The sequence below is a fragment of the Dendronephthya gigantea genome, unplaced genomic scaffold (assembly GCF_004324835.1).
Source record: "Dendronephthya gigantea isolate DGI-Jeju-01 unplaced genomic scaffold, DenGig_1.0 000098F, whole genome shotgun sequence".
Classification (NCBI taxonomy): Eukaryota; Metazoa; Cnidaria; class Anthozoa; order Malacalcyonacea; family Nephtheidae; genus Dendronephthya; species Dendronephthya gigantea.
The window spans coordinates 471,279-483,714 of NW_021163108.1; the positions used below are offsets into that span (position 1 = coordinate 471,279).

Genomic DNA, 12,436 nt, shown 5'->3' on the forward strand with positions numbered 1-12,436 from the left:
TTGTATATTTTTTGTTTTTCACATTCACAAATCACAATTCTACGATAACACAACACATTGTTTTTGTTCGTCCGAAAAACTAACCACGTTACCCCCCATGGACTGTGACACATGCATACGTCACATCCGTGTAGCACAACTGATCTCTAACAATAACTCAACTAACGAAATCTCCAACAGCAGATTTAGATTATTCTTCTATTATTTAGTTTATTTAGTTTTCGCTTCAAATGGCGAAGCAGCGACCTCATTGGTGTGTCATTGGCTTTTAAAATTGACGAATAATTGACTTGGTATTCGCCAATTTTAAAAGCCAATGAGGTCGCTGCTTCGCCATTTGAAGCGAAAACCAGTATCAGGCAAAAAACGTCCCGCATCTTTACAGCGAAAAATTCATAGCAACACGAAAAGTATCGCTAAATTTTTCGTATTTCTAGAGTTGTTTTCAACAAGAAAATGTACTTGGGAGCAATTAAAAACATCAAATTTTATTGTTATGATGCTTTTTTGTGAGTTATGTTGCATATTTTCAGTACACATATAGCAATTGGTGTTTACGTCAGAGACCGCGATATTAAACTGGATGGACGCTTTAGATTAAAACACAAATACCTTTGGGCTACCTGGGTTCTGACGAGATAATTCTCGACGAGAGAAATACAAAAAACCAAAAAAAAGTTGACTAATGTTAAAATACGTTATACGGTAACTTTTTTCGCCTTTATTTTCGCCTGAGTTTTTTATGCCCAAGTACTTTTACTGATTTATAGAAATACTATTCTGAACCTTTTGTTATATGGTTTTTATTTCTTCTTACGCGAGGTAGGAGATCTTTACAATGGTTTTACTAAAGTTCAATAATGTTCAGTTTCTTTACTGGATTCTCTACTCTTCACTTGATCTTCGTCGTTTTGCGTTCTTGTCTTTGGTCGTCTGTTCCGTCAGGTTGAGCTTCCTAACGTTTCACATGCTTTTTACTCCGCTAGTCCACTGAAGGTTGGGGTGTTGTGCACGCCCTTTTATAGTAACGGTTGAGGGAAACTTGCAGACGTCATCAACCAGAGTGGGCTGATCCTTATCCAACCAATCAGCGTTGTAAGTTAGAAATATGGGTTGGTCTTAGAAGCTCGTTCCAGCTCTCATATCTTGTTTGTTTAAGGCGTTGTCGCACTATAGTCGAGTTGGTCTTCTGCTCAATCGATCAATACTTAAAAATGTTCACAACTTAAAATGTTTATCATCAACAACTAGTAAAATTTACAAACAATACGTCTGTGAACAATATCTTTCAACTTAAACTATTTTCACTCTTATTTTATCGAATTGAACTTTTGATGACGTAATCTATTACATGCTTGACCGAGCAACATTTTTAACACAATTGATTGACATAAGAACTTGAATGGCCTACAGCACGCACACTTTTTTAAAGAATGCAACCATTAAGATAAGTGACGACTTAAGACTGTTTATCCAGGTATTAGTTCTGAGAGGATTATAAATATTTTCCTCTTATTACTTATTTAAGTAATCCCACGATATGTCATACATGAAAGGGAAAGGCGATTAATGTTTGCTAATGGCCGAAAAATATATTTACTCAGGCGTCTTGTGGCAAAAATCATTCACTAATCCCTGTCATGCTCTTGATATTCCTATTTTTACAGCTATTTTTATATGCATATCTCTAAACACAATAAAGCTTTGCGTAACACTTTGTACGGTATGTTTGGCTATTCTACAAGCTCACAATATTTTTCGGTATAATATATAATTTATAGACCCTCCGCTTGGGGAATTCGGCAAAATTTTTCCCTCAGTAATGATACTTCTCTCGGGCAAAGCCCTCGGGAAACATCATCACCTCGGGAAATATTTCGCCGAATCCCCCTCACTCCAGGTCTATAAATGATAAATATATCAGTCTTTTGTCTTTCACAGGAGGTGCGACACACCGTGGAAAACATTTTGTCCTGGGATTCACCGCTCATGAAGAGACCTTTTTTTACAGTGGATTCAATGAAATATCAATATCTGCATTCGTCGATACATATGTCAATATTTCTTTACACAAATCAAGAAGTGCACGTCTCAGAAACAAGTTCATAAAAGCTGGGGACGTTTTCAAATACAAGATGCCAACATGGATAAGAATGCGTTCAACAAGGGTAGACATTAAGGGCATATTAGTAACATCTACCGCGGATGTGGCTGTATCTTGTTTAAGCCAGGCACGATTTACTTCTGACAGTTATCTTGCATTGCCTACGACAAAATTGGGTCGCAAGTACGTGGTTGCTTCCTATGCAAAAACAAATTTGGGGATAATTTCAACTGAAGACAACACAGTTGTCAGTATCAAACTCAATGCAGACGGGGTTCTTCGATACGGTCGAAAGTTATACAGGAAAGGAAAAAATATAATGTTGAGATTGAATAGGTTGGGAACATTTCACATTGATCATAATGCAGATCTTTCTGGGACAATTATTGAAGCAAATAAGGCTATAGCGGTTCTATCCGGTGATAAATGTGCTAAAGTTAACACTCGGTATTGCGATCATCTCATCGAATTCCTTCTTCCCGTACAGAACTGGGGCACAGAATTTGTAGTTGCGACAACAGGGCGGATGAACAAGAATGCTGGAGACATTTATCGTGTGTTCGCTTATGAAAACGATACTCGTGTTCGCAATAAAGATGGATATCGTCTGCTACAATCGGGGCAGTTTACTGAATATGATTTAGGCGATAAGTTGGCCGCATTCTTCGAGTGTGGTAAGCCTTGCCAAGTTGTCCAATATATCAAGGGATATTTAAGAACGCGAGGTACAGAAGTTGATTCATCATTGCTTATCGTGCCGTCTATCGATCATTTCCTCGATACGTATAATGTATATTTGTCTTGGACGAAAGAGAACGGGTTCCAACATTCTGTGACTCTCCTCACTAAATCCTCCGAGAAAGAGGGCCTCTTAGTGAATGGAGGAAACACGACTTCACTCCAGTGGCAAAACATTGAAGGAACTAAACTTTCGTGGACAATTCTTCAAATTTCAAGCAAGTGCACAATTTCCCACAGATCGCGTGATGCGTTATTTGGCGCCTTGGTATTTGGGGAAGCTGCATATCATTCTCATGGTTACCCAGCTGGATTAAATACTCTCATAACGAGAGCTGGTATGTGGAATTTTTTGAGCCTAGTAACTGTGTTATAAATGTAAGAAAGCAAATGAGATTGCCGATGTGTAAACTCACGCAATATTTGCAAAGCGATAAAGCATGACAAAGCTGTAATAAATAACTGGAACGCTACCTTATGACTGTTTTCGTGAAGCCAAAATTTGCGGGACTTTACCTCCAGACACGCGTGTTTTCAACCAACCGTGTTTTCAACCAAAATTCAACCAGGTGAACTGTTTTACGAATTACGACTGAAGTTGTCGATCGGATTGGGAACAAATTATCTTAAACGGAACAAGTTTATAGCGATGTGCAATTTTGACAACAATATTTGCACCTTTTTGATATCCTAAAAGCTAAGTTTTTATCTCAAAATACACTTCATAGACATTGTTTATTAAGTAAGTTCATGTTTATTTAATTCCAAGTGACTAGATGGAAAAAATGTATTAATTTTAGAGTAAAACAAATCTTCCTGCATTGTCACGCTAGGCTCTACGCTTTTTCCTGGGAAAGAACCGTCTTACTCGGCATTTCCAAAAATAGGTCCATAAAATGCATTCTAATAACATCAAGAATGTCTCAGCCGGTTGTAAGCACTAACAAAATCAGTTATTTAACTCCCTAAAAAAATTTTAGGGGAGTTTTTCTCAAATTTACGAAGTCGCAAAAAAACATTTTCTTTCGGCCGTGTCTCTTTTTGCGTGTAAAGACTGGGGGGACTCTGCTCCCTAGCTCAGTGCTTCTACTTCAACATACGGTCAGAAGGTAGCATTCCAGTTATTTTCATTTCACTGTGACAAACAGAAGCGCGCGAACATTCGTGTTCCTGCCCATGTCCTAGTTTTGCCTCGTCTTGACGCTGTTGTATCTCGCGTTCGTCGGTGGTATCTGGCCCGTCTACAATGACAACGTCATTCTTGTTCTCGACTGTATTACCGTCCTCAGCTACATGCAACCCTGTGGTCTCGTAAAATCTTTTTAACTGATTGTGATGGACATCCTTCGCTTCAGTCAGTGGCGTAGCCAGCATCGATGATTGGGGGGGCCCATATTCATATATTCATGTTAACAAACTGTAAAGACAATTGATTTGAAAAGAAATTAATCCTGCGTATCACGAATATATGAATATTGGCCCCCCCCAATTATCGTTCTGGCTACGCCACTGGCTTCAGTCCAACCTTGCCGGAGCTCACGTACTTTATTCGGTATAATACATCCCCTAGGCGTTTAATTACCTCCCATCGACCCGTCCAAGGTTTGTTCAGCTTCATCAGGGCGGTTATAAGGTAGGGTGGAGAAACGCCGGATAATCGCGTGAAATATGTGTGATGCACTTTAGGCCTGGGGCTAGCATGTTTGTAGGAAAGTTCTAGAAGAAAAATTTTTTTTATATTTTTTTATTTACCTCAATTGAAAACATTTTTATTTTTCAGTTAATAACCCAATACCCACTATTCTTTATTTCCTGTGTTCGTATTTTCGTTGGCTGTCGTTTTAGAGTCTTACAATGGATTTTGTAACGGTTGAATAGCAAATTTTTACCACGATAAAAATATACCAGGAAAACATAAACTTACTTGCAAGAAACATTTGACCGCGTCACATCGGAACGAAACTGGCTGGATCGAAACTTTCAACGTTAAGTTTTCCGTTAATCTTTGACTGAAACTTCACAGAAGCCGAGGAGGTTCGTAAACACAACAGAGTGGCTGCCGAATCTATTACGATCCATATTATTCTATAATCGACCTGATTCCCCAAAACATAAAGACGATACGCTTCAGTGCTTCAACTACTACCATGCAAGCACTCCTTCTCCGTGGTGGAGTTGTTCATTTCGGCTTTATGTAGTTTTTAGAGGTAGTAACCAACAGCATAATCTGAGGCATCACTCAAAAACGACCAACTCGTTGTGAGAGTTTCAATGTTACTGAAGAACATAATCATTCCTTCAGAAGGTCAATGCAGCCCGGCATTCTTTTGTCCATAGAAATTGTGGAGTGGAACGGCTATTTCGAGTTTATTATACGAGTTTCTCAGGTAGTGGTTTAACACCAGCATTGTCGATAAGATGAACCAGAAATCTTACGGAACACTTAGAAAACTGGCATTTCTTTCGAGATAACTTAAAACCAGCTCTTCTTACCATCTATAGCAATTTCTGAATTCCTTGCAAATGCTTGTCAAAAGATTCGTGGAAACAAATAACATCGTCAAGATAGGCCACGATATCCTCAGTCTCCAATATTTGAACCATGTCCTTGACAACAGATTGAGAGGCTGCCGGTGCCACTGGCAGCCAATAGGGCATCCTACAGTACTGAAATAGTCCATATAGGGATACAAACGCCGTTATTTCTCCGTGCTCTTTCGCAACTTCAACTTGTTGGTACCCAGATACCATATCTATTGATGTGAAACAGGATGCTCACCAAAGGGCTGGTCCATTCGAAACACGATTTTTTTTCAATTATTCCATCTTTCAATATATTTCTCAAATCGTTTTTAACCTCTTTTTGGTATGCAAATGGAATACGGCGTAATGGTTGTTTCAATGGCACTGCACCTGGTTTCAGGTGTATGTGATGTTTTGTCCTTAACTTGCATGTCTCGTTTGTTTTTGGAGAAAACATCTGAGTAAGAAATGAGAAGCTTTTCAAGTTGTTCTCTTTCCTGCGCCTTTAGGTCAGTTTCACTTATTTCAATACTAATCACTTGCAAAACATTAATATTCTCAGACTGGATAGAAGAGACAGTTGGATGTTGATCATCCTGCATCTGGTAGTCGTTAGCCGTGTCAACAATGTGAGATTATGAAAGTTCAGATTTACCTTGTTATTATTTACCTTTTGTACTGTGTTGACTTTCATTTGTTCCCCTGGACTTCGATAAGGGTACATGATGGTCCCTCTCTGGTTACCTAAGGTTGGGTTCGGGACTCTGGGCCAGCCTCTTTCTTGTTTAAAGACGGGCAGCTTCGGGCCCAGTGTCCTTGTCCCTTACATGCTCGACAGATATCAGTGGGTTTGAGGCCAGGTGTCACTTTCCCTCCCACGCGTTTACCTGCTTTTTCTTTACAACTGCAGTTTTTTTAATCATTTCCAACTTTCTGCTCAACTGCTCTTAGAACAAGATTCTCTAGGTTGCTATGCTCATTACCTTTGTCCTTTTATTATCCTTTCAAATGGCCTTTTTAGATATATCTTCCTCCCGCGGACATCTTCCTCCCCAGAAAACTTCTTGTCTGGGAGAACAATCTTCGTTGATCCCATGCTGGCACCAGTGTAAACTGACGCAATAAATATGAATATTTATTGAACAACAAGAACAGCACGGTATTTACAAAGTGATAAAGCATGACAAGCAGAAGCGCGCGAACATTCGTGTTCCTGCGCATGTCCTAGTTTCCAGTCCTTGCAGTTGTATTTAGCAAAGCAGTGAGCTTTTATACGGCCAACGTAAAATACATACAGAAGGCTAATTCGCGGTTTAAATGCCAATATAGGGGTGTATTATGTCAAACCGACTCACATAACCTTTAGCACCGCTTAGGGCAAGAATTGGATTCTCAGACATGACTTGCTGTGTTTAATAATGCAATTTTGTTTGTTTTTTTTGTAGTCACAGCCACTTGGTCGCGATGGTCTGAATGGTCCGAATGCACTGTTTCGTGTAATACGGGAACCCAAGTGCGAACAAGGACATGTACGGGAACAAACTTAATACAGAATGACAACCGGCGATGTCCTGGCGCGGCTTCAGAAAGTCGAGAGTGTGCAACATGGAAATGTCGAAGTAAGATTCTACTAGGACCATTATATCTAAGCTTAAACAGTTTATTTTGAGCGAGACTTAAAATGACATGCATCGCAATCCTATGGTGCAAACAATCTTCCGCTCATTGTGGTGTCCGTAAGGGACAAGACAAAAACGTTCCACTTTCATATGAACACGAAAAAATTATGGGTCTTGCCCGTGCAAACATCTCATCTAACCCCACATATAATCAGCGCCTTAGGCTTAGACACAGGGACGTAACTATAACGATAATTTGAATATTCATATATTCAGTTCTGCCCGAAGGATTTCTATTGTAAGCTATTGCACTTACAAACGAAATCCGCTGGGGAGAACTGCATGAATATAATTTATACATGATTATTAGCCCCCCAATTATCGTCGTAGCTCCGCCACTGCTTAGACCGTTACTGCGCTTATCACTGTTCAAGTATGCGAGTTACGATTGACGCAAAATCTTCATTTGATTCTTTTCATTTTAGGCATTTGTAGAAAAATTTCATTCATTGAAAATGGCCATGTAAAAGAAGAAGGTGATGAAGTAAGTTTTGTTTGCAATGAGGGCTATGTGTTGGTTGGAGAGAAAGTTTTAAGATGCACAGGGAATGGAAGATGGAGTGGCTTAGAACCACAGTGCAAAGGTATAGCTTAATGTAAACATAAATAATTTAATGAAAGTTAAAGTCTGCATAGTTCTCTTCAAAGCTTTAGATTGTTTTCAGAATTGATTAATGTTCTTTTTACATTTCAACCAATACTGATGTAGGACTGAAAAAATATCACCGAAATAAAGACGCTTGATTTATTTGAAAATTGTCGCTACAAACTTGGTTTCTACATCAACTCACCTTAAGTTGATCGATTTCATGCAGTTACTTCTATATTATATAATAGGTTATAGATATAACAGCAAATTGCATTTTTGAAACACGTCCATAATGGGACATTTTTAAAATAGTCCTAGCTTGATTGCCATCTTGCTAAAGCTTGCTCCTGTTGTTAGTGAATAAAGATTAGCTTCGGAAGCCATTTTCATATTGCTTTTTTACTCATAGCCTGAAGCACGCTAATTCGTACGGTCTCTCAGTTCGAATCTGAGTCTATAAATAAAGTGCGAAAACAATTGCATGGAATTGTTTGAAATTGCGCAAAAAACAGCAAATTTATGTTTGCACTTTTCATGCAAAGAATGAAATTTATATATGTTTGCACTTTTCATGCAAAGATGCTATTTGATAAAACGGTTATATGTCATTTTAAAAAAAGCGTGAAAATGTTTTTACGCACTCCCAAAGTTAGGCTTAGAAAATACAAAGACAATTTTTCAGTTCAACTTTGGCTTTCGCAGGATAATGGTGTTGGGATATCGCGATAGTTATCAATTTAATATCATGATTCAATTTTAAAACCAATATTTATGAATCATGCAAATACAATCTTTCCGACAAAGGTTCATGCCCACCTTTGGGAAAAATCATTAACGGTGTGATTAACAGCACAGATCAAACACATGGTTCGACCGTTCAGTTCTCGTGCCGTGATGGTTACCAGTTAATTGGCGCATCGAGAGCTAGTTGTGATGATGGGAAATGGACAGAAACCTTATCTCGGTGTTTGGGTTTGTAAAAACTCATATTTTGCTATTTTTTAATTCATTGCATGTGTTTCCCTGAGCTTCCTAAATCGAAATTTAAAGTGGAGTAATGTTATAACATAAATATTATAACGGTAATATTTTATCACAACAATGATATCGCATTAAAAAACCGAGGAACGAAGCTGCGGTGCAAGCGTTTAAAAAATTACCTACGATATAGTTATGCATGCATATACATTCCAAAATTTATACACGCATGTAGCAGGATCATCATTATCGTCTTATGCAGCGCAAATATTATTTCGGGAGATTATTTCAGCAACTTTCCCTTTTAATTTTAAAATTGATATTATTAATACTGCTTTAAAATATAAAACCATAGAAACTCCGTAAAGATTAAACATATTAGTATATCATGATATTATCGTTATTAGTAAAAATAATAATAATAATAATATGTCAATGTAGTCCATATTGATATAAATTCTTGTTTTTGTTCTGTATTCGGATATTAGTTGTGGTTCAAGTAGCCGATTGTAAATTACCTTGAAAAGTGAGATTTGCAATTGTATTATGTAAAAACAAAAATAAAGTTTTCATAATTAAGAAATAGAAAACATTTTCCGTTTTCTTCGAAAAAACGTGGAAAAACTTGCCCTAGCGGCTCGTTTTCCCACTGATAATTTCTCATTCTCCCAAACTTTATTTTTTTTTTGTAATATAACCCAATAAAAAGATTTTGTACAAATATTGCAATTCGATTCAATTACAAATTCTCACTACATTACTTGTCAAGTTCGGCGGCAAAATTCCCGTGTTTCTATACAGTTATAGAAACACGCTTCTCGACCAATCAACACGCGCGTACTATAAATGTTTTATTATGATAATAGTTATAATAATATTATTTTTTGACAATTACATTTTTCAAAATGTTTACTCTTTACGGAGTTTGTATTTCATATTTCATTAAAATACTCAGTCGTTCCCGTAATTTAATACTGCTTTTATTCTCATGATATATAGCGATTTGCAGGAGCATTCTATCAATTGAAAGCGGTCAGGTAATCGGAAATGGAAACGTGGAAGGGGATCAAGTGAGATTTGTTTGTGATCGGAACTACGTTCTAGTGGGTGAAGAATTTTTAAGATGTACAAACACTGGAAACTGGAGTGCTTCAAAACCAATTTGTAAAGGTGAACTAGGCTAAAGAAACTACATATTAAAGACCGCAGGTGCAGACTACTGGACAAAATTAGTCCTGCTATACTAAATATTCTCCAGAAATAATGAATTATAGACTAATGCATAGGTTGACTACGCCACTGAACCGTTATTGGTAATGACAAAAGGTCTTCCCGCTATGTAATCTCTCTTATATTAACTATGGCGGGCATTGCGGTGTACTTTTTCGGGCTAAATTATAGATTTACCGGGCTGAAAAATATTTTAGCCCGCTGATCTAACCCAATCAAAAGAATGACTAAAGTTTCACCCACTGCATAATTCTTTCTACAAAAATTGCCCTTTAAAGTTAATACAATACAGTATGAATTCAGAGTCAGGCCAAAAACACATTTATGTCCGCGAACATAAACTCTAATGTTATATTCTATATTTTATGTGCGTTTAAAGTTTTACGCACTCTTTACATAGCGTTATTTTTTCTCCATTTCACAGAAACGTGTTCTGATCCGAATGAAAGTACTAATGCAAGAGTGATAGGAGATAAATTCCATGACGGAAAGCAGGTAGAATTCGTGTGCCCTCAAGACCAAATTCTTGTTCCTGAAGCATCGAGTAAATTGACATGTCAGCGTGGAAAATGGAATGGAGTATTTCCATCATGTAAAGGTTAGTTAACATAATCGGCGTGCTTTTTGTTAAATTTCTATAGCGTATGTCGAGATTTTTCTTCCCAACACTGTTCGTTTATCCCGCGCATTCCATAACCCTGTTTCGTGAGATGTTGCCTGTCCGAAGCTGACTCGTTCAAAAGCTTATAAAGGGGAAAAACTACGTCCTAATCTCGTGGCAATGATTTTACCGGATAATGGAAAAATTAAATAAACGAATAAGATGAATATAACTATGATAAGATTCTACCCCTGCACTTACCTGCTGTTAATATTCAGTAAACTGCAGCTTAAATGCTTTAACTATGTAGCTAAGTTATATATAGTTGGGTTTGATTTTCAATCCAAAGTAACCATTCGGCAAAGTTTATTTGCAATTTTAAATGACGTAGTGAACGATCTTTCATTTAGATTTCATTGTAATCTGCTTCCTCCGACCATTCTTTCACTTTTTCTCTTTTAGCTAATAATAAGTTACTGATAGAACTGCATGGTTGAGCCGCTGACCACATATAAGTTTGCATTATATGTGTTAATTTTTAATATATTTCGCACATAGCATCATGTCCATCACTGGGAAGAATCATTAACGGAGTAAAAAATGGCACAGATAAAACACATGGTTCAGTCGTCCAATTTACGTGCCTTGATGGTTATAAGCTAATTGGCGCATCTGAAGCAAGATGTGTTGATGGAGAGTGGACAGAAAATTTACCGCAGTGTTTAGGTTTGTAATTTTTAGATATAGCTATTTCTATTCGTTTTATTGATCTGATATTTCTATTCGTTCTAATTTGCCATTCCTCCAGCAGCATTCCTTTTGGCTTTTTCACGGCAGTACTATCTTCCCAGTTTTGCAGGAATGAACGCTGCTTATTCTTTAGTCCCGTTTACACTTTCCATAGATGTGAACGAGTGAATTAGTTACGGATGTTCAAATGAATGCTCTTATACATCAGAGCATTCGTAATAATTATAGTCACTCGTTCACACCTACCAAAAAAAATCGCATAAAGTTTAAACGGGCCTTTATAACTGATTTTCACATGCATGAGGAAGATTTGAAAAATTCCCCCATCAGGGAAGTAGTTATACGGCTTAACTGTACATATTCATATATTCTTATACATACAGCATAGGAGCAGTATATACTTCAGCTTGGTAGCGCGGTGGCATGCTTCCACGAAAAAGCACGATTTTACAATTTGGATTACATGTTTAATGTTTTTTCTGTTATATATTGCTAACACTGGGCAAAAGGACATCAACTGTTCCCGGCTTGAATTTGAAGTGTGTATTAAGGCCCTTTGAATATAGAATGTATCACCCTGGACTAATCCTCAGGTTTGCTACACCACTGAACCGTATAACAGGCTAATTTCGTTAACTGTATAATAAGAAATAGGTCTTTTCTCACAAAGGTAGGTCTCAGATAGGTCTCAGATAGGTCTCTTCTCTCTCCTCCACAGGAACTTGTTCTGATCCGAATGAAAGTACGAATGCAAGAGTGACGGAAAATGAATTCTATAACGGAAAGCAGGTAGAATTCGTGTGCCCTCAAGACCATATTCTTGTTCCTGAAGCATCGAGAAAATTGACATGTCAGCGTGGAAAATGGAATGGAGTATTCCCAACATGTAAAGGTTATAATCTCTTACATCTCGTTAGTTAAAATAATAAAGGTGCTTTATGTTAAATTTCGATTGCTATGTCGAGATTTTTCCTTCCAATACTGTTCGTTTACGCTGTGCATTTCATGATCTTGTTTCGTAGGATGTTGGATATCCGAAGATATCTGACTCGTTCGAAAGCTTTTATACGGTGGAAAGTCAAAGAAGACTATTTCCTCTTTATCTTTTTTAATAATCCCACCGTATAGACTTATCACATTCTTTCACCTTTTTTGCGTACTAATAAAAAGTTACAGCTATCGAATTGATAGAATTGACCACATATCAGTAATGTAAGTGAAACTGAAAGTGCAATGGAAATATT

General features: G+C 37.4%; 1 protein-coding gene across 1 annotated transcript; it reads left to right on the forward strand.

Annotated features, from left to right (window-relative positions):
- Nucleotides 1-2,135: 2,135 nt before the first annotated feature.
- On the forward strand, nucleotides 2,136-9,795 carry LOC114534189 (CUB and sushi domain-containing protein 3-like). Its single transcript, XM_028555743.1, has 4 exons — nucleotides 2,136-3,180; nucleotides 6,811-6,984; nucleotides 7,470-7,628; nucleotides 9,611-9,795. The coding sequence occupies exons 1-4, from the start codon at nucleotides 2,136-2,138 to the stop codon at nucleotides 9,793-9,795; spliced, it is 1,563 nt and encodes a 520-aa protein (XP_028411544.1).
- The last annotated feature ends 2,641 nt before the right edge of the window (nucleotides 9,796-12,436 follow it).

Bases quoted from the DNA above. Each gene is read 5' to 3' on its own strand.
- LOC114534189 (XM_028555743.1), top strand. From the start codon at position 2,136: ATGCCAACATGGATAAGAATGCGTTCAACAAGGGTAGACATTAAGGGC. The intron at 3,181-6,810 runs GTATGTGGAATT...TTTTTTTTGTAG, and splicing joins TACTCTCATAACGAGAGCTG to TCACAGCCACTTGGTCGCGA. The intron at 6,985-7,469 runs GTAAGATTCTAC...TTTTCATTTTAG, and splicing joins TGCAACATGGAAATGTCGAA to GCATTTGTAGAAAAATTTCA.